General features: G+C 43.9%; 1 protein-coding gene across 2 annotated transcripts in view; it reads right to left on the bottom strand.

The window, feature by feature from the left end:
- LOC134212833 (angiopoietin-2) overlaps positions 1-23,819 on the bottom strand; it is a 645,758-nt gene that overhangs the window by 34,309 nt on the left and 587,630 nt on the right. For both annotated transcript variants that reach the window (XM_062691051.1, XM_062691052.1), the window contains 2 exons: positions 4,754-5,740; positions 4,405-4,687 (listed from right to left, as the gene is read on the bottom strand). In XM_062691051.1, the coding sequence (XP_062547035.1) occupies positions 4,405-4,687; positions 4,754-5,740 (1,270 nt within the window). The remainder of the gene's footprint in view (positions 1-4,404; positions 4,688-4,753; positions 5,741-23,819) is intronic.

Below are 23,819 nucleotides of genomic sequence, written 5' to 3'. Positions count from 1 at the left end.
AGACATACGATGGATGCCCACTGCGGGACGTCAAAATCGTCATCGGTGACATGAACGCTCAGGTAGGAAGGGAGGAAATGTATAGACCGGTCATCGGACCGGATAATCTGCATACCGTATCGAACGACAACGGCCAACGATGCATAAACTTTGCAGCCTCCCGCGGAATGGTAGTCCGAAGCACTTTCTTCCCCCGCAAGAATATCCACAAGGCCACATGGAAATCACCTAATCAAGTAACGGAAAACCAAATCGACCACGTTCTAATCGACGGTAAATTCTTCTCCGACATCACGAACGTACGCACTTACCGCAGTGCGAATATTGAATCCGACCACTACCTCGTCGCAGTATGTCTGCGCTCAAAACTCTCGACGGTGATCAACACGCGTCGGAGTCGTCTGCCGCGGCTTAACATTGGGCGGCTACAAGACGGTAGACTAGCCCAAGACTACGCGCAGCAGCTGGAAGTGGCACTCCCAACGGAAGAGCAGCTAGGCGCTGCATCTCTTGAAGATGGCTGGAGAGATATTCGATCCGCCATTGGAAGCACCGCAACCGCTGCACTAGGCACGGTGGCTCCGGATCAGAGAAACGACTGGTATGACGGCGAATGTGAGCAGTTAGTTGAGGAGAAGAATGCAGCATGGGCGAGATTGCTGCAACACCGCACGAGGGCGAACGAGGCACGATACAAACGGGCGCGGAACAGACAAAACTCGATTTTCCGGAGGAAAAAGCGCCACCAGGAAGATCGAGACCGTGTAGAGACGGAGGAACTGTACCGCGCTAATAACGCACGAAAGTTCTATGAGAAGTTGAACCGTTCACGTAAGGGCCACGTGCCACAGCCCGATATGTGTAAGGACATAAACGGGAACCTTCTTACAAACGAGCGTGAGGTGATCCAAAGGTGGCGGCAGCACTACGAAGAGCACCTGAATGGCGATATGGCAGACAACGGTGGCGGTATGGTAATGAACCTAGGAGCACGCGCGCAGGACATGCGACTTCCGGCTCCGAATCTCCAGGAAATCCAGGAGGAGATCGGCCGGCTGAAAAACAACAAAGCCCCTGGAGTTGACCAACTACCAGGAGAGCTGTTTAAACACGGTGGTGAAGCACTGGCTAGAGCGCTGCACTGGGAGGATGAGGTTCTGCCGCAGGAGTGGATGGAAGGTGTCGTGTGTCCCATCTACAAAAAGGGCGATAAGCTGGATTGTAGCAACTACCGCGCAATCACATTGCTGAACGCCACCTACAAGGTACTCTCCCAAATTTTATGCCGCCGACTAACACCAATTGCAAGAGAGTTCGTGGGGCAGTACCAGGCGGGATTTATGGGTGAACGCTCTACCACAGACCAGGTGTTCGCCATACGTCAGGTATTGCAGAAATGCCGCGAATACAACGTGCCCACACATCATCTATTTATCGACTTCAAAGCCGCATATGATACAATCGATCGGGACCAGCTATGGCAGCTAATGCACGAAAACGGATTTCCGGATAAACTGATACGGTTGATCAAGGCGACGATGGATCGGGTGATGTGCGTAGTTCGAGTTTCAGGGGCATTCTCGAGTCCCTTCGAAACGCGTAGAGGGTTACGGCAAGGTGATGGTCTTTCGTGTCTGCTATTCAACATCGCTTTGGAGGGAGTAATACGAAGGGCAGGGATTGACACGAGTGGTACGATTTTCACAAAGTCCGTCCAGTTATTTGGTTTCGCCGACAACATTGATATCATGGCACGTAACTTTGAGAGGATGGAGGAAGCCTACATCAGACTGAAAAGCGAAGCTAAACGGATTGGACTAGTCATCAACACGTCGAAGACGAAGTACATGATAGGAAGAGGCTCAATAGAGGTCAATGTGAGCCACCCACCACGAGTTTCTATCGGTGGTGACGAAATCGAGGTGGTTGAAGAACTCGTGTACTTGGGCTCACTGGTGACCGCCGATAACGATACCAGCAGAGAAATTCGGAGACGCATAGTGGCTGGAAATCGTACGTACTTTGACTCCGCAAGACGCTCCGATCGAATAGAGTTCGCCGCCGTACCAAACTGACTATCTACAAAACGCTTATAAGACCGGTAGTTCTCTACGGACACGAGACCTGGACGATGCTCGTGGAGGACCAACGCGCACTGGGAGTTTTCGAAAGGAAAGTATTGCGTACCATCTATGGTGGGGTGCAGATGGCGGACGGTACGTGGAGAACCATCCATCGTTCACAACGCGAAAATCGGAAGACTGCGGTGGGCCGGGCACGTAGCCAGAATGTCGGACAGTAATCCGGTGAAAATGGTTCTCGACAACGATCCGACGGGAACAAGAAGGCGAGGTGCACAGCGGGCAAGGTGGATCGATCAGGTGGAGGACGACTTGCGGACCCTCCGCAGACTGCGTGGTTGGCGAAGTGCAGCCATGGACCGAGCTGAATGGAGAAGTCTTTTACCTCCCCCTGGGTGCTCCACGCTTTTGCAGCTGATTATCAATATTATTCATTCGGATTCGCTCTAACTTGTCCTGTGATCATTTGTCATCGTTGGTCCCGTCTTATAGGCGGAGATAATGTAAAGCAGAAAGGGCACCCCGTATGCTAATCAGCATCGTCACCAATTACAGAGCTTGAAACCATAATTCGACACTTTCTTTTCACACCTTCCGCCGTACGGAACTGTGTGACTTGTCGCAAGAACGATCCGTCACGATTCGTCGAGCATTCGAGTTGAAATACCTACCACGTGGAACGGGTGAGGCCACCCGCCGCCGAATGAATCACATCTGATGGTTGATGGTTGACGACGTTGAAGGTGCCGTTTCTCTGCTGATATGTTGGTACCATGCGGTGTGCGGTGAAGTGTTAATAAGTATTTCCAACATTGTAAACCATTTTAACGCCCGACTGGAAAGACCACGGGATGTTAAGAAACCACAAATTGGTGCCCTCTGGCAGCAGCAGTAAGTGAAGATATCAGCCATCCAACCAACCAACCGCAGATCAACAGCTTTTCTGTGGGTGATGAAAACTCCGGTGGTAACGGACAATTTGACAGACAGAACGAGGTGTCAAAATGAGAAATGGAATGCTTTAATGCTTTTCGTTCCTTAAATAGCGCTAAATGGATTGACTCATAAATGTTTAGGAACTTCAATTTGCACTTTTTCATGCTTCTCAAAAATTTTGTTTACACAAGAGGAAATGCTTACCGTTTTAGCACGTTGAGCGAAACCTTGAAATACCTATCATCGCAAAACTTCCATGACATGTTCATTGGGATTCAATATGTTAGTAGTATTGAAAACTATTTAAAGTTTTTAAGGGTTTTGAAAGTATTTTTTCGACTTCGACATCTGTTACAACACAGACGAATAATTGAGATTCTACTCGAAGTGTGACCTCATGGAAACGCGATAACAAAATTGTTTTTTTATGAGACTGTGATTTTTTAATATGAATTTAAAATGTTTAGAATATCAAAAATGAATGTAAAGTTGAATGGCAATTCGATTGTCCTCACTTGACACTCAGAAAAAGTAATTGATAGGACAAAGATCGTCTGGCGTTCCTCTAGCTGACTTGCCAGTTTTTGGGGAATAATCAATTATTTGTCTAAGTATTAGACAGAAAAATGTTTTTGAAACAAATAGATGGAGTACGGTTTCGTTTCATTTTTGTTCATGCTTGTATGTGATGTTATTAAAGAATGTTCGTAGCTAAACCAGCATTGAAGTTCTTTTTTGTGGCAACCGCATTCGAGTTTCCAACAAAATTTGGATTATTAATTTAAAAAAAAGGTAGCGCATATCAAAAAAAAAAAGTTTTCCTCCATCTCTTATAATTTGTTCCGTTGCCAAATCATCGGACGGCTACAAAATGTCACGGAATTGAATGAATCATGTTTTGTTGATGACTGGAAAACAGTTTCGTCACTTTGACCTCTCACGTCGCGTTTGTGTAGTATTCGTTATTTCATGGGTCAGTGCTGTAATCAGATTATCCTCGAAGAGAAAAAAACACCTTAATCGTAGTGCGTGAGAGATATAATCTTATACATATGATGTTTACAGTTAACTCATAACCCTCATAACGAGATCGCCTCTCGGAATCCAGCAATGGGATGATCACATTTTTGTAGTTCAAATGGAAGAAAAGCGTTATTTACGGGGCTAATTGTAACAGAAATGTCTCGAAAACGTGAAAGACCAGTGAAATGTGTTAGGTAACAGCGGTGTTGGTGGCAGTCACATTTTTATGGTCATGGGTTGATTTGCTAATGATGATTTGATATTTTAAATTATGAGATACAGTCTGCCGGATAACTTGAACGTTGTGATCGTTGCAATTTATAAAAAAATCCCAAAGTTTATAGACGTAAGCCTCGACACTCACCTTGATGTCCTTGAAAAGTAAACTCTCACTAGCAAAGGTGTTGTTCAGCACGGAAGGCTTGTTCTTCACACTGGGGAAGATGATTCCACCCTTGCGGGACACGTTCTTGCCGCCTGCCTGGACCGTCTGCGCCGAAGCCGATGTGGTGCTCGTGAGGTTCACATTGCTGGCCGTGGTGCTTGTGCTGGTGCTGCTGCTGCTGGAGCTCGTCGTCGAAGAGGAAGACGAAGTGGGGTAGGTCGTCGTTGGCAGGGCTTCCGTGAAGTCTTCGACGATTGAGTACCTGTTTTGTGCGGAGGCCAAATCTAATTAATTTCAATCCTACAAATTAATGGCAGCTTACTCTTACCGGTTAGGGTCGTATTCCACAAGTCGATCTATCGTAGGATCCATCAGAAGTTCAGCTGGAACCGGACGTTGAGCCAACACTGCCACATCATCTTCCTGCTTCTTGAGTCGCTTTTCCACCATATCCAAATTGTTGATGATCAGGTTCGTTTTAGTTTTTAGATCGTGATGGATTTCTCCGATGGCTCGTTCCTGTCGTTGATTCTGCGTGAGTAGGGCATCTGATTTGGGTACCAAATCGTCAACGGAGCTCTTTGTTCCTACGACAACATCCCACACTTCGTCCATTTTCTCCGAAACAGACATAATTGGACGGATTTGCTTTACCAGAATGTCGATCTTGCTGGCCTTCACGTATGGAGGAATTGTTGAAGTCGAGTTGTAGCTGAAGTTTATGTTATGATCTACAACCGCATCGTGAACTTCGTTCAACAGGTTGATTGTTTTGCCTAAGTTCTCTGACACGATATTGATGTGGAACTGGAGCTTCCTATCGATGCCTTCCTGAATCGCTCTTAGCTGACCCAACTCCTTGGTAATGTGTCCCATCACTTCTGTGTGCATTGCCTTCGTGATCTCTGCTACATTCATGCTGACAGTCTTTCGTTCACTGGCTTCCGCATTGATGTCATCCAGTGGTAAGAAATTACTGTCGATCTGATTCTTCAAACCGTTCAACTTGTTATCGATATCACTAACTTTCTGATCAAGCGATACCAGTCGACTGTCCAAGCTATTTGTGGACTTGGCCGTCCTGACACCGTTGGGTCTGTCATCGTCTCCGATTGGAGCAGACAACTTGCTGTCTAGTGTTCGCAGCTTTGTGATCACCGAATCGGTTTTGTGAATATTGTCCGCTACCTTACTGTCCAGCGATTCCACGCGTCGCATCAGATGTTCGACGGCCTTATCTAGGTTGTCTATCCGTTGAAGTTTACCCTCCAACGTCGATACCACTACTTCGAACACATTCAGCAACTGCTGCTCTCTGGAAATGGAAAACAAAAATAAATGGATTAAAACAAGTTCATTCGATTTCAGTTTGAGTCGAAATTATTTCTCCTGTAATTAAACCAGATTAAATTGGTTATTATTTGCGAAATTTAACGATTCAATTTAAGTCAGCTTATCGTTATGTATCACTCCTATATGGGCAATTTACGTAAAACAAAATTCCCATTTCGGATTCGAGGTGTTGTTTGATCGTTTTATGTTTTGATGAGTGAAGCAAGATCATTAAAAACAGGAATAAAGAAGCTGCTAACTGACTGCGAGCTGCCCCGGCAAGGCTATCTGTTTCAACTGCTTATTATTTTATTACGAGTGGTTCTTATCCGTTTATTGCTGAAATTAAGCTTGAACAACTTTATTTATGAATTGAGCTCATTGAACTGAAACTTGATTCAACTGACACAGTTCCAATTTAAAAATCATTGGTATTATGTGGGTATACAGTTCATGTTTAGTTAGTATTCACAGATATGTAGATAGGTTGTGGTACCGCACCGCAAGGTTTTTTGTTAATAAACAACTAAAGCTGTTTTGTAAGATTGCTTTTAGTACTTGGCTGTTCATTCTACTCTATGTAGTGTTCGTTACATACAATTGGCCAGGGTTCAGCCAAACCGCACTAAGCGGCTTTTCGACTGACTTGTGATATTAATGCTGTCCAATGAGCAGCTCGAAGTAGCTCGAAGTTGTTCCTGTCACGCTCATGCCCGTTTGTTGACAAAAAAGCACGAGCAGGACGGGAACAACTTCGAGCTACTTCGAGCTGCGCATTTGCCAGCACTATTTTGTTCGTACAAGGACAACGGAAATAGTTTCGTATCAATTTAAGCGTACATTTGCAGTCGTACATCTGCCAAACGAAAGTTTAAGCAGAAAAATTGGTAATTTTTCGTTGGCGCTTGGTGCGATTTGGCTGAACCCCGACCAATTAGAGTACGGGCGTGAAAGATTAATAGTTTAATGTTCACAAAACACTGAAAACTTATAACTTATATAGCTTATATTTAACTATTTATTGTGAAAAATTAAGCATCTGTTTGTTTTTAATTTGTTTTGCTGTGCCCGTCGCTATTGTTTCCAACTATTTTTGGATCGTGACTCAACACTTTTACTTAAAATTAAATTATCAAAAACCATTTTCTACATGGTGCTACAAAAACAAATTATCTGTAATAAAATGGATTTCTACACATTATATTTCATTTTTTTTATTTCATTCTGAATGGATAACTTTGAAATTTATTAAAATCAATCTTTCGTAATTATGAAGGAATTTCTAGAAAATTGGTAAGCGGAAACACTTCTAAGCTAATTTTGGATGTCCAGTGAAACCATTGCATTTCGGATCAATTTTTTTCATTCAAATTAGGACTCTTACGGTTTTATCATAACATATCGTAAAAATAAAACGAATTGCGATGTTACCAAGGCGCTACTGTCCAAGATACAGATTTAAGGACAAACATCACATAATCCAATACTAAATTCACTCGCGTTTTCAAGGGCACACCACTCAGCGGACAACTTTTGTTTTTATTATTTCAGCTTTGCTGCGTCGCAGCATGCGTGGAATAATGAAAAAGACAGTTGCGTGATGCTTTCATATTGAGTGATGTGCCCTTGAAAATGCGAGTGAATTTTGTTTTGGATTCCGAGATGCTTGTCCTTCAGCGAAAAAATGCAGTTTACGCCAAAAACATTTTTTTTATAAAAAAAATAGTTCTACAAAGTTGATCGGAATTAAGGCATTAATCCATTATCATGGTGCTATCAAAGAACAGGGTGGTCCATCATATAAAACAATTAAATTTTTTTTTATATTGCGGAATACTGACATGCAATATTCTACAAAGTTGTAGCGCAGCTTTTTCCAATACCAACACCAATTTACCAATTTGGCTAATGTTATTTTTTTTCTTTTACATAAATTGATATTACTCGGCAACAGGAAAAAATACAGACAATATTCTTAAAGAAAAACACGCGCCTTGAAAAGCCCCAAAAGTCTCCAGAAGGAGACATTCATGAAATATCAAAAAATCTACAGCTTTAACACTATTTATTCGTTTTGTTATCATCACCCTATTGCAAAATTTACGAGACAAGATGCATTTTCTGTCAAAACTTTTAAGAAAAAGGCTGTACTGCATTCTTGGGCCCTCGTTACAGAGCTATCGAAAAATAAGGTGGCTCACTTCATAAAAATGTGATTTTTTTTTGCTTTGCGGATTAAGAATGGGCGATACCGATACGATATATCGGGAATCGATATTTTCACACCGATTAATCGATTTTTTTATTTTCGATATTTAGCCGTATCGATATTTGGTAGCTGATATCGGATTTCGATATTTTGACTTTAAGAGACATTAGCCGGGACACAAAAAAAAGTGGAAAATAAAGCAAGCATCAGACACAATGATACAAAATGGAAAACCGGCCCCAATTTTTTTTTTGCTCGTGCTTTTAATTTTCCATACGTATCGATATATCGGAAAATCGATGTTTCAGCGCCGATATTTCGACAATCTAAACATCGATCCGGCAGTATCGATATTTTTCCTAAAACGTCCAATTTTACTTACTAGGGTAGGGATGCCCTAAAAAACTGATTTTTGATCTGCTTATTTTTTTGTTTTGCCTTTCTGGTACAACCAGAAAATAATGCTTCAAAGGGGGGCCAGTGCACAACGTACCCTCGAGGTTAGCTGCGTGTCCTTGCAGCACCGAACATCGTAACTCGCTTTTTTAGAAGAACACCATGGTATCGTGCCAGCGCGTTGCCGGCTTTTCAGGTGGCCTTAACACGCCCTATGTCCTCGGAAGGTGGGAAGGGTCGACTTCGTGCCTGCTTCCCCTGCCCCAGCCTTGACGAGGACCCCTTTCCGTCCTCGGGCTCGGAACCCGCCCGGTTGACCGACGCCACGAAAGCGACGATACCATGTTGTTCTTCGCGCGGCCACTTGTTCGATAAAAGGATCGAGTTCGACCACAGAGCATGACCACCGGTATGACCCATGAAGCCGACTCCGATCCCTTGGACCACCTTCTTATTTGCGCCTGAACTAGCCATGCTTGAGTCCACGCGCCACCTTCTGTGTAGCTCCGAGACGATTTGGGCGATAGGCGATAAAACGGCGTTCCAGCCAACTTGATCTTTACACATCCTCCGAACTAGGTTGTCCGGGTAGTGTCCAGACCACATGTGGCAATCATGTGGTCACTCATTGCGCGAAAACGTGAGCACACGAACAACACGTGTTCCGCCGTTTCCTCTAAACCTGCGCACACCAAACACTCGGGCGAGGCCGAGCAAGCCAGCTGCGTTACCTGCACTGTGATTTTGCAGCACGCATAAACGCCGGGCACATCGAACCCCCATGGGATGCTTGCTGTTCACAGCTTTGCTGGAACAAATCAAACAATTGGGGGGGTTCGTGCAGCATTGTGCCTTATGTCCCTCCAATCCACAGCGTCGGCAGAGATTGCTTCTGTCAGGGCTTTGCAGTCCCATTGCTTGTGCCCCGGTTCCAGGCACTTGAAGCACACTTCGAGTTGCTCATATATGCCCACAGGGCATACCGACCATCCCACCTTGACGCTCCCTAACTTGACTACCTTTGAGGCGTCCACTGCAGATAGCCGAACCAATGCTATCTGCGTCCCTGCCGGACCTTTCCGTAGCCGAACGGCTGCGGTGGACGCCTCCACTTCACACTGTTGTCGCAGTGCCGTGACGAGCTCTTCGACTTAGTACTTAGCCTCGTCCGCCGTGATGACTAGGGCATCGCCCCTGGAGCGATTGGCGCCTATCTAGACTTCTTGCTACCCTCATTTGCCTAGGCCTTCTTTTCGGCCCTTGACGTCTTCGGTTTCCTCTTGACCAGGGTCCAGGAGGCGTCATCCCCTCTATTTCCCTGGTCTGGTGCGGCTGAGAGCTCTCAGCTTGCCGTATCCCCTTTCCAGGTCCCTCCTTCCCCGGTTTTGGAGGTACCTGGCCGAGGTTCAGCCTCCCAGCCCCACTACCCTTATTCGGGGTAGTAACCCTCCGCGTTTTGGAGCGGCCCCCAGGGAGCTCATCCCCTGGAGATTGTCTCCCCCGTTTTTGTGACCCCCGACGTACCCGCAAATACTTGAGCCTCAGTCTGGGTAGACTTTGGTACCACCGTCTTCGCTGGCACGCCTTCGGTCGATTCGACCTTGCCCGAGTCCGCGAACCCTTGGGCCTCAGTCTGGGTAAACCTCGACGCCACGGATTTCACGGGTTTACACTTGGCCGTACCGACCACCCTCCCCAGCTTGGCGTCCAGTATCGACTTTCGAAGTTTCTGCAAGCTCCTCTTGAGGCCCTTACTGATATTATGCTTCGATGACGCAAAGTCGATGATGGCGTCCAGCTGTTCCGTCGCCACCTCGAAGGCCGAAAGCCCATCGTGTCATCGTCAAGAGTAATGGCCAAAATACTATTTTTATAATGCACGAGAAAGGCACCATCACCGCTAGGTGGATTAATCTGGTTTTTTTTTACGAATGTCACTTTCTGAAGACTTTTGGGGCTTTTCAAGACGCGTGTTTTTCCATAAGAGTTGCCGAGTTATATCAATTTATTTGACAAAATATGACAATAGCCGCCAAGGGCTGAAAGTCTCTCAAACAAAGACAATAATAATAATGCCAATAGCCAAGTTGGTAAAACTTTAATTTTTGTTGACATATTAAAGAATATGAGTTGCTCTTTCAAATGCCGCGTGAACATATTCGGCAAAAGATATTGAGCATATTTACATATCAAAAGTTTTTGAGCTCTAAAAGTCAAACGAAGTTGACTTTTCCGATAAACCGAAAACAAAAAAAGTAGATCAAAAATACTGCTTTTTTGCACACCCTAATTTAAATAGGTAAAATTACTCAATATTCTACAAAATATTTTTTTTTCTAATTTTGTTATATGATGGGCCATCCTATTCTTTGGCATGGCAAATGTTGGGTAATGCGTATCTGAAGGAATAAAATAGACCCCATTTTGCGGTCCTTAGCCTCTTACCCAGCAACTCCTCGTGGCGCTGGCCGGCTAACCAACCCCGGTGGGAACTAGGGTCGTATGTTGACAGGGAAGGGGGGATTTGCTCCTCTCCGGAGGCCTGTTCTCCATATTGGGGGCGGCTGATCATCGAGCGAGGGACTCTAAGCAAAACTGTGCACACCATGCTACATCGTGTCACCATCGAGAAGGCAGCCCCTTCAACGCGATGTAGGTAGCGCAACCCTGGTAAGGTAGATTCTACAGCTACCAACGGCAAAAGTAGAGCAAACGGATTGATTTAACGGCAACAGACCCGGCAACGAATACAGGATAACGATTGGAAAGTCGGATCTTGGAACGTGAGAGCTTTGAATGAACCCGCACGTGTTGGACTCCTGGCTCTTGAGCTGCAGAAGGTTGGCGTAAGTGTGGCAGCAATACGGTGGCTCAGATTCTGGAAAACGTAAATTCCGGTTGAGAATGAAGGGCAAATTCTTCAACTATAGCCTGATCGGTGTCTATGCCCCAACGAACGATAAACCTGATGACGAAGAACGAATTCTATGAGAGCCTTGATAAGGCCTACGGAGAATGCCCAACACACGATGTAAAGATTGTCATCGGGGATGCAAATGCGCAGATCGGAAGAGAAAGCTTCTTTCGCCCTGTCATTGGTACGGAAAGCCTTCATTCCGCTACCAACGATAATGGTCTGCGACTTGTAACCTTTGCTGCTGCTAGAGGGATGGCAATAAGCAGTACCTACTTCGCACGTAAGAATATCCGCAAACACACCTGTCAACCTCCGCCTGGAGACATATGTTCACAGATAGACCATGTGTTGATCGACGGACGGCATTTCTCGGATGTTATAGATGTAAGGTCCTTCAGAGGTCCGAACATTGACTCGGATTACCTTGAAGTTGCAAAAATTCGGGCGCGACGTTCCAGCGTCACGAGTTCACGAAACAACAGAACGATCGTTTTAATATCCAATATCCGGACGAGAAAAATGCTGCTCGGAGTCGAATGCTAGTGGCTCGTACCTAGTACCAAGAGGAACTAATCCAGCGCAGAAAAAAAGCGACACGAAGAGAGTGTGATAGCTGAAGCGCAGGAGAACATGGATAGAAACGATATGCGGAGGTTTTGCGCAACTGTCAACGGCGCGCTGTATAAGACTGCGCCAGTGCCCGCTATGTGCAATGACCGAGAGGGGAATTTGCTGACAGACAAGACTATGGTGGCAGCCAGGTGGAAGGAGCACTTCGATGATTCGTTAAACAGTGAAAATGAAGGTGCATTAAGGAGCATAATGGTCAAGCTGTGGAACTACCAATGCTGGACGAGGTTACGAAGGCTCTAAACGATCTGAAAAACAGTAAAGCTGCTGGGAAGATCGATATCCCGGTCGAGCTTCTGAAACACGGAAGTGGGCAGCTGCATCAATCAATCCAGAAAATATGGGAGGATGAAGAACTGCCTGCTGGCTGATTGGATGGCCGCATATGCCCAATCTATAAGAAATGGCATAGACTAGAGTGTGCCAATTACAGAGGGCGTACAAAATTCTGTCGCGTAGTCCTGAGACTGCTTGAGGAGTTCTTCGTCGGCGAATACCAGGCAGGTTTTCGTGAGGGCCGATCAACGACGGATCAGATGTTCAGCCTGCGGATGATCATTGATAAATTCCGGGAGTACAACTTGCAGACTCACCATATGTTCATTGATTTTAAAGCAGCTTACGATTCAGTGAAAAGAAATGAACTGTGGCAGATAATGCCCGAACATGGTTTTCCGACGAAACTGATTAGAGATTAGACTGATACGTGCAACGCTGGATGGCTCGAAATCAAGTATTTGGATTGCAGACGAAGTGTCAACCTCGTTTGTGACCTTAGACGGACTGAAGCAGGATGATGCACTTTCTAATTTATTGTTCAACATTGCACTCGAGGGCGCTATTAGGTGATCTGGCGTGCAAAGGAACGTCACTATCATCAGACGGTCGCATATGCTCCTGGGCTTTGCGGACGACATCGACCTAATTGGAATCGATCGCAGAACAGTAGTGGAGGCTTTTGTCCCACTGAAGAGGGAGACGGCGAGGATAGGCTTAACCATTAACTCTACCAAGGTAAAGTACATATTGGCAGTAGAGATAGAGGAAGGCCTAAAGGTGTTGGTGCTGAGGTTGTGCTTGATGTGGATGTGTTCAAAAATGTTGAAGAATTTGTATACCTTGGAACGCTTGCGACATGTGACAATGACGTTTCCCGTGGACGTTAAAAGAGGTGGACCGGAGAGCTTTCGGGGATTTCGAGCGAACAGTGCTGCGGAGGGAAACTAGAAAATGTTGTATGGCGCAGACGCATGAATCATGAGCTGTATCAAGTATACATAGAAGAAAATATTGTGAATCGTATAAAATACGGCAGACTTCAGTAGGCTAGTTACTAATGTCGGAAGAAAGAATAGCGAAAACAATATCCAACAGCGAACCAGATAGAGGCCGGCAACTTCGTGGAAGGCCACGAACAAGCTGGCTGCACGCGGTGGGGTCGGAACTGGGGACCCTAAACGTTCGGGGAAACTGGAGGAACTCCGCCCAAGACTGACGATTATGGAGCTCTACAATACGCCATGCATAGGTGTATCGACGCTGTAGCCAACCAGGTATCCAGGTATAGGTATCATATTCTTTGGTAGCATCAAGGTGATGGCCTTACTATTTCTATCAACTTTGTAGAACAACATTTTCTTTTAGAAAATATAGTTTTGGCGTAAAAGGTAACTTTCCGCGTAAAACTGTATCCTGGACCATAATACTAATGGAAAATCAGAAGTTGCGAAAGCAGATGGGAAAGAAATGGAATCCGAATGTTATCGCTAGGCTGCGACAGGTTGCTATGAACGGAGTATTTCATTCCCTGCCGTGCAACATCTATATTTTTATTTATGCCGACTATATCTTATTGGTTGCTGTCTGAGACACTCTTGGGCGTACCTGCATTAAAGCCATCATCCGCAGTACGGGCAGTCCTCCGTTTGGCCACTTCGGTAGGGTTCTTTATGACCACCAGTAAGTGCGTTCGTAGGCACGTTTGTCGGGGGAAATACCAACTATCTTGCTCGAGAATCAAGTTGAAGATACTTCTTACTTCTTATTGGCATTACATCCCCACACTGGGACAGAGCCGCCTCGCAGCTTAGTGTTCATTGAGCACTTCCACAGTTATTAACTGCGAGGTTTCTAAGCCAGTTTACCATTTTGCATTCGTATATCATGAGGCTAACACGATGATACTTTTATGCCCTGGGAAGTCGAAACAATTTCCAATCCGAAAATTGCCTAGACCGGCACCGGAATCGAACCCAGCCACCCTCAGCATGGTCTTGCTTTGTAGTCGCGCGTCTTACCGCACGGCTAAGGAGGGCCCAGTTGAAGAAACATCCAATCCAATACCCAACCATATAATCGTAAGTGTTTGGTCTTTCCATTCACCGGCGTCTAATCTTTCTGCTTTACTTCCGCCAGGTAAAAGTCAGTCATTGATAGACGACTCCTCAACAGCTTGGTATTTACCGGTCTTGCCCACCACTTTAATCAATATGCTTGTGCAGAAGCTGGGTTGCTCTTGTCCACACCCGCCGATGCTACCGAGGCAGGCATCCTGCCATTTCACCATGGCATCGTGTGCTAGCTGCTGTCTGTCACAAAGCCGCTCATTCGCTGTTTTCACTTTCGGAATTCACAGTATCCTTCTCCTTATCCACGAGGACCGAGTTTTGCGATATCCTCGATATCCGGCGTCTGTCTCCCCGTAGTGACTCGGGTCCACTAACATGGAGGAGGAACAAGCACTTCTCTCCAGCCATCATAAACACCTACACAGAGCAACGCTTTCGCAGAGGATACAATACAGAGGCACTCAGTTGGTCGGTGGATGAACTGTTGTATGCCGAATACAGAAACCATGAACTCAGATTTACGGATCGCTTTTAAGCCGTAGAGTTACCTGTATAAACTTCACGCTATTGGGAAGACTTCCTAGGGTCACAGCATTTCATTCCGCTGTAGCCTGCGCGGCGTTCATCGCCGCCACGTACCCTTCGAAGAAGCTACTTTAGATCCTCACAAACTTGCCAGTGTGGTGATTCACCACTCTGATTGCAGAAAATACAATAAACAACAAAAACAACAATACACTTTCAACCAATTATCTTACTTACTTACTTATGGATCCTGTACACCTCCGGTGGTGCAAAGGGCCGACTTGAAAGATCTCCATCCTAAGCGTTGCCCGGCTATCGCTTTAACCTGTTGCCAGGTTAGATTTCGGTCGACTTCATTTATTTCTTTATTGAGGCTTCGCCGCCATGGGCCTCTGGGTCTGCCTCTCTGCTACGTAGAGTGTGGCCGACCCAGCCCCATGTTAATGAACACCTGCAGCCGTTGAGTGTTCTCCACTGATACACACCATGTTTCGGTAGCGTATAACAGCACAGATTTCACGTTAGATATGAAAATTCGTATTTTGGTGCGTTCACTTATCAGCCTGTTTTTCCAGATATTTCTTAAACTCGCAAAGGCAGCCCTTGCTTTCTTGATCCGTGCGCCTATGTCGATCTTGGTACCGCCGTCTGATGCCATTTGGCTAGCAAGATATTGGAAGCTTTCAACATTCTCCACTGGTTGCCCGGCTACTGTGAAACTGGAAGGAGTTACCGTGTTTGCATCCAACGATTTGGTTTTGTTGACGTTGATGACTAAACCTGCCGAAGAGGAACGCTCGGCAAGGTCGTTGAGCTTACTCCGCATATCAGAGCGCCGTTGTGCGAGGAGTGCAACGTCATCAGCCAATTCGAAGTCGTTTAGGTGCTCCATGGTTATAGGCTGCCATAACAGCCCGCGGTTTGGTTCACGGTCAATCGCATCTACCAGAATCTCATCGATGACGGTAACGATTACGGTCATCGTAACGGTAATAGAATACATCCTTGCCTCACACCAGCTACGACTCGGATAGGGTCGGACAGGACCCCATTGTGCAGCACTCTACACGAAAAGGCCTGCGCTTCGATGAGTCCGATGATTTTCTCAGGAACCCCCTTGCGTCTCAGGGCGCCCCACATATTCTCATGATTGAGACGGTCGAAAGCTTTTTCGTAGTCAATGAATACCAAGTAAAGGGACTCTTGGAATTCGTTGACCTGCTCCAGAATGATGCGGAGCGTGACAATATGGTCCACACAGGATCTTCCGGCACGGAATCCGGCTTGCTGCCGCTGGAGAGTCGCATCGATCTTCTCCTGAATCCGGGCTAGGATAATTTTGCATAGAACTTTGAGAATGGTACACAACAACATAATGCCTCGCCAGTTATCGCAAAGATACCTTGCATCCAGGAAAAGTTGCGATGTTCCAGATATTACGAAATAAACGATGCAGTAGTTGAGCGGATGTCATGGGGTCAGCTTTGAGCATCTCGGCTGATATGCGATCGACCCCTGGGGCTTTATTCGATTTCATGCTTTGGATGGCTGTTTGAATCTCTAGCAGTGATGGAGCTTCGGTATTGAAGCGTGTTATACGTCGGATCCTAGGCAGATCATGCCGAGGTGGTAATGGTCTGGTTGGCACTTGAAAAAGTTGTTCGAAGTGCTCGAGCCAGCGTTTCAGCTGGTCAGTTGGGTCGATCAATAACTGATCATTGCGTCTTTCACAGGCATCGTTGCATTCATCTTTGCCCCGCTTAAGCGTCGTGAGATATCGTAGAGGAGGCGAATGTCCCCGGTTGCGGCGGCTCTCTCTCCTTCGTCAGCCAGAGAGTCTGCCCACGCTCGCTTGTCCTGTCGACATGAGCATTTTACGCTAAGACGCTAAGACTTTGGCTCCTCTGGTTTTCGTCCGCTCTATTGCGGCTTTGGCTTCTCTTCGCTCCTCTATCTTCCTCCAGGTCTCATCGGTGATCCATTGTTTTCTCTAGGTACGTAGTTCACCCAGATTGTTCTCGCTGGTGGCGATGAAAGCATTCTTGATGACGGTCCATTTCCCTATAGAATAGGAATCCTTGAAAGTTGTTTTCAGAACACGTTCTGTGGCTGTTTTCAGTAAGCGCCCTGAATGTGTCGATGATGCGCTCCGGACTGAGTGATGAAACGGTTTGATTTATGGCCGAAAATCCGTTTAAAACTCAAACAATTCCACCAAAGAACATCTTTTGTAAAGGGACGGCAAAATGCTGCATACCTTAGAAGCGAATGTGGAAAAGCTCACCGAAAGCTCACATCTGTTTGACATTGGTTTATTTACTTTTTGCATGGCGCACAACTTGGCGAGTGGGACCCGGCGCGTAAGTGGAAAGCCAGTATGCTAATTTTAGAAGAGAATCGCAATAACAAAGTCCAGATATTAAATCCATTTTAGCTCAAGGCATTTCGCAGCTCCATCGCTCTTCCCAGTTAATCCTGCAGCAGTAATATCAACTCCGATGGAAATATATGTTTCATCGAACGAGGAAGCGACTACAATGGATTTAGGCCACGAATATGCGGATAACGAAATTGATGTTGCTGGAGAAGTTGAATTGGGAAATGTTGACATTGATCAGGAAACACACCTAGCTAACGAAAATACAAGGAAAACTCGCGACAATCATTTGGTCCATGATCATGATTACGCATTGGATGAGGAACGAGTTATTAATTCTATGGAGCGACTTGTTATTGTGCAGGAGGAGAATAGAGTTTAAAAACAAAAGTAAGAGGCTATCAGAAAATTATGTCTAAACAAAAGTCACGAATCAATCTCGTTTCAGAAACAAAGAACACAGATGGTGTTGCCGAGTAACTGGCGTTTTCTTTTTTTATTTACATTCTCGATATACGATAAACAAAATCCTTCAAAAATACTATAAATGCTTGAGTTCTTGTGCAACAGATGGAATCACTTTCATTGATTTCAGTATCTTCGGTGAGATGTATGAAAAGTTTTGAACCTGGTGTTTGATTCTCGTTCCAATACTTTAATTTTTTTTGTCAATAAAGTCGTGCTGTAAAATTAAAGTATCACCTAATTTTACGTAAAAAATGACTCTCGTATATGTCAGCGTCACAGCATCTAAAATTACATGAATATTTTTAGGTGTGAGGGTATTATATTTTCATCCGACGTTTCGAACATATGTATTATGCCTTTTTTAATTTTTGCACAACACTGTAGCACCGTCCAAACAATACGTCTGGACATTCTTTCAAATCCACTGTAGTACCGCAAAGACAATTGAAATCACAAGCCGTTTTGAAAAACTGATCAAATTGCAAAAAAAAAAAAAGAAAATTGTGACGGCACATAATGAAGGCCTAGCCTTCTAATACTCAATAGAACTTATAGAGCCATTGAAAAAGAAGAAAAAGGAAAGAAGAAAAGCCTTTAGAGCTGAGCAGAATAGATACGGACATAGTAAGCGTGGATTTACTTTTCATAATAGTTGGACGTAACTTTGTACGACAGACCTGATATAAATAGGTATTGTACCGTTAACATTTCAGGTTGCAACGGTAATGTTCACACTATGGAATCGTTCCAAAACAAAGTCAACCGACAGCTGTCATGGCGCCATGGACGACGAGGACGACAAGTTCTACGTGGCGCAGTGCGTGATATGTCTGGAGGACTTCAAAAGGAAAGACACCGTGAAGTTTCTGTGTGACCACCGGTTTTGTACCGATTGTACATTCCAGATGATAAAACTTAGTAGCAACTCGCAACGACAGCTACGGTGTCCACTTTGCAGACAATTAATAAACATTTCGGACATTTTTGGAGAAAAAGGCATGCGGGGACGACGCATTTTGGTTAGAGCACTAGTCATTAGCCTAGTTTTCCTGGCAGGGGCCGGGATTTGTCGACTTATTTGTCGCTGAGCATTGCAGAGAGAAGAACATGTGATAAATATCAAATAAATAATAAAGTACTCCAGAAAATATATATATCTCTTTTAGTGGAATGTATTCAATTGTCTAAGACGAATTAAGCATTGTGATGATTTAATTCCACCAGTTAATTTCGTTATCTTTGCAGATACGTATTTCGACCACAACTGTGTGGTCGTCTTCAGTGTCTTGTACGAGTAAGTCTTGTAAGTCGAGTCAAGTACAAGACACTGAAGACGACCACACAGTTGTGAACGAAATACGTATTTGCAAAGATAACGAAAATTAACTGGTGGAATTTAATGGACAGTACTTAATCCGTCTTAGACGGTTGAATAAAGTACTTTCTCTCCATTTCAATTGTCGTTTACTTTCACCAAAATGTCAGAAATAACTAATTCTTCTTCTTCTTCTTCTTGTTGTTGGCATTACATCCCCACACTGGGACAGAGCTGCCTCGCAGCTTAGTGTTCATTAAGCACTTCCACAGTTATTAACTGCGAGGTTTCTAAGCCAGGTTACCATTTTTGCATTCGTATATCATGAGGCTAACACGATGATACCTTTTATGCCCAGGGAAGTCGAGATAATTTCCAATCCGAAAATTGTCTAGACCGGCACTGGGAATCGAACCCAGCCACCCTCAGCATGGTCTTGCTTTGTAGTCGCGCGTCTTACCGCACACCTAAGGAGGAAGAAATAACTAATTAACGATGCATTTTCAATTTACAACTAATTACGAGCTTATTTTGATTAAGTAGATCTGAATGCAACCCTCCTGTCATAATCGCATTGTAAAATTTATAGAAGATTTGTTTGCATTGCTCAACTTACATTGGACGAGCAATTCGGCCTATTCCATTGTCAGACATTGTCGCCTCGCTACTTAGTGTTCATTAAGCACTTCCACAGTTATTAACTGCGAGGTTTCTAAGCTAAGTTACCATTTCTGTATTCCGTATATGATGAGGCTAACATGATGATACTTTTATGCCCAGGGGAGTCGAAATAATTTCGAACCCGAAAATTTCCTAGACCGGACCGGGAATTGAACCCAGCCACCTTCAGCATGGCCTTGTTTGATAACCGCGCAGCTCTCCGTACGGCTAAGAAGGGCCCCTAATTGCTATTGAAAATGGACCAGGTCTGTGTTCAGGAGTTATGATCAAATTAGTGCTCTAGAAAAGGTGGTGATGTACATAAAATATTAGTACAATAACTCAGCACGACAATCGCCATGACTACCACCGAATGAAAAAAGTCGAGATGGTTCACGAAACTAAGAACGCGTTCATAACACCCTAGCACAATTATTCTGATTTGTGTCTTTCTGCAAAGTCACGTCCATGAGCCTTGCATGAATTCAAACTTGATTGTGCCACAGGGTTCTCCGAATGCGCAATGGTCAATAGTGCTGGATTTAATTAAATTCCGCTCAGCAGGATGGGTGATGGCCCGTATCGTTTCGAATCACATCTTAGCACCGGAATTAAGCTAAGCATACACGGAATTATGAAACAACGCCCCGTCGAGTCGTGCTCATGTAAATGTCAACGATCAGATAGAACACCCACCTCGTAGAAGTTGTCGGTTGCATGCTTTGTACGATGTTCTAATAAAAATCTGACTGGTCATTCATTACCACCTTCCGATGACCTCTGGGAAGCTGAGTGGTAGGTGGTGATCGACGTCTACGCGAAGTCAATTTAAAAGTGGTAATCAAATCAGTATTGTTCGAAAATTTCATTGAAAACAGCAAGCCAGCGTAAAATTGGTAACGAAGCTGTGCGTGTGTGGTTTATGGAGTACACAGCAATATAATCTTCGGGAAAGCAAATAGACACGTTAGAAATGTGCAAAAGGCGAGGTGGCGTTGCAGTTAGTGTTTGGGTTAGAGCAGTTTTATGCCATTGACTTGGATAGACGAGAATCGCTTCAGTTCTAGCCTCGGGCTGAAAATAATTACAGACTTGATAGGCGACAGAAATATTTTTCGAGTTATTCGACCATGAATGTACTTAGCTTTGTCGCCATCATGTTTAGTTAAGAGTTGTGCATCTGTTGCATCATTACTAGTTTCAAAGGATTTTTCAGGGTCCATTATAATTACCGATCTTTATGAACACTGTTTAGCTGTATGTCACTGATCGAATGGAGTCGCATGTGAGATGGAACGAAACGCTATCTACAATGTTCAAACCTCCGTCATACGACTAATGATATTAATTGAGGGTGGGAAGTGTTGCAATACTATATAGAAGATGTGGAATAACAATTGGTAGAGGGGTATCCTTTCTGCAACAAAGTGGTCTCGATGCAATTGCTTGCTAATAAGATTTCGATTGGCAAGTACTGCTTGTGTCACTATCCATCGAATATCAGAGATACATATGGGTAGTACGGTCGACGGCCGTTGGTCCCTACCGACAAATTTCATGCATGGCAAAGTCTTTGCCTAAGTGGTTATCTCTGTTGTCTGGCAATAACCGTAAAATACAAAAATGACTAGGGAATGTTTCGACTCACCGTTGCCTGCAGTCCGATCCGATGAAGGTTTGAAAATACTCTACGCACAAATCAGAAGCTCCCGTGGCTTGAGGTGACTAATGTAATGATTATTTATGACCATCACTTCACTATATTACCCTTATTAGGTGGTTACATATTTGTGCGTTTTTTTAAGTTTCAATTAGCAGGTTGACTGTTTAAGCTAGGTGGTCTCTCACGGCTACCAAACCGAGCACTTGGGTTTATGCGTACTCATTCGTATTTTAATTTGCCATTTTGATTCATATTTCGAACACTTAAGTAAAATTTTCACTTCAGAGGTCTTTGTGACACATGAACTTTAAATAGTAAAAATTTTCTCGAATTCCAAACACTTTGATTCAAATTCCGAACACCACCTTATATGCTCAAAGATGCAACATTTCAACGTTATCTCATTGATTGACAATTATAATGTCCTTAATATGTACGCCTGATAAGAAAATTTGTTTATTTACGCAATGATAACAAAATGTTTCATATAAATGAGTCAATACGGTACGATCTCCGTTCAGGGGCGATTCAAATATGACGTTCACTATTTTTGAGATTTTTAGAGCCCCCTTCCCCCTCTGTCACGCTTTTTTAATATCTAGTACATACAAAGACAAAAAGGTTGAGATAGGTAAAATTATGTCGAAATTCAAATCAGCATAACTTTGTGAAGAATAATCCAATTTTGATAAAACCAGGACCATCAGAATCGGACACTCTTCTAGTATACCGTCTTTCTGCAAAACCTGGGATTGGTTCTATGTACTGCCACATGTACTGAAACAAAATCTTAGACGCCCTTCCCCTAAATACCGGTGACATCTTTTTCCGATGAATGTTATTGCCCTGGTAGAACCCGAGTAGACGAAAATAACTCATTAATATCTAATGTTGATAAGATAGCATAATGAGATATTGACATGATTGATATAAGAGATAAAAGATCAGACGATAATATCAATATTTTGCACTAAAATATCACAAGGAGATCAAGTTATGTTATTTGTAAGAAGTGATCATTATCATGTGCCATTAGTTTGTTCTTATCCATAGCATATTTTGATATTCAAATGATATTTTGGTGCAATTTTTTGATATTGTTGTCTGTTCTTTTGTCTCTTATATCAATCAAAACCATATCATGTTTTGTTATTCTGCTCATGGCTTCTGCCCGGGAAGGCGTGATATTGATAACAAAACATAATATTAACTTGTTTGAAATAAGAGTAAAAATAACAAGCGAAAATAACAAAAAATTGCATCGAAATATCCGAAGAATATCAGGTTTTGCTATTAACAAGAACAAACTAAAAGCTCAAGATATTGATAAGTTCTTGGCAAAATAACTGATATTTTTATGATATTTCGGTGCATTTTTTTTGATATTTTCATTTGTTATTTTTACTCTTATTTCAAATAAGTTAATATCATGTTTTGTTATCAATATCACGTTTTACTTTTAATGAGCTATTATCGTCTACCCGGGTGATACCGTCGTTCGGGGTGACATTGGGCCTAGAGGGTAATATTGGGCCAAAACGAAAAATGTTTCCACTTTAGATATCTCAGAAACTGTTACGAATCTTGATGAAAACTTTAAACCGTTTGAAAGAATATTGAAATTCACGTCTGACAAATCGCAAAAAAGTTAAAAGAGCTTATTGTGATCGTAGCCTAATGCTACGAATTTGAATGTAAGACTATTGATCGAACAAACATGTATTAAAATACTTCCTACCATGCCATACAGATCTACTACATAGCTAGTTCTTAGATAGATGGATACCTGATTATCATATTACGATAGGGCCGTCGTGTCAGGGCTGTTTAGCGTCCCACCTAACACCAGGACTTGGGCTTGTGCGCTTTGAGCGGCACACGGTCGCTTTGGTAGGGCCTACTTGCGGATACATGCAGCTTTTTATAGGAATTTAACAGGGCCCACTGTCAAACCACATCCTAGGCAAGCCCCACAACTCGCAGATGGCCTGGGGAGGGATCGTCAAGCCCTTGGACATAGTCCCTGCTGCCCACCAAGTAGGCAGCAATAAAAGAGAATTGACCAAAATTTGTTTCAACAGAAACTCCCAAGGTTTCGAAAACTTTGGTTTCAATCGAAGAATATAATTTATGTTTGATACGTCCAGGGCTGACAATAGTCATCGTCATAGCACGAAATGCCACAGTACCGACGAGATGCAGTGTCTCCATTGCTACTCTACACATCGTCAATGACGCGCACGACGTTAGCTTTCGTCGTATAACTAAATCGTCATGACGACATCGAAGAACGAAGACTTCATACCGTTATTATACCGCAGCTGCCGCAGCTGCCATGCGAAGATTTTACTAATCCTTTGTAATAATGAATTTGAAGCAACGTATGAAAGCGTTATGAATGTTATCGATACATTTATGTTACCTAAGTTCCTACTATTTGTTTATTTGAGACGTTGTTATGTTTTTAACCAGTCCGTCTATAATGACGTGCAATCAATTGTGTGAAGAAGTAACGACGAAAATCGTCATAACTTTTGGCTGCTCGACTATCGCC

This window comes from Armigeres subalbatus, chromosome 2 (assembly GCF_024139115.2).
Source record: "Armigeres subalbatus isolate Guangzhou_Male chromosome 2, GZ_Asu_2, whole genome shotgun sequence".
Lineage (NCBI taxonomy): Eukaryota > Metazoa > Arthropoda > Insecta > Diptera > Culicidae > Armigeres > Armigeres subalbatus.
Note: the sequence above shows the minus strand (reverse complement) of the source record. Positions and strands in the feature narration are given on the sequence as shown.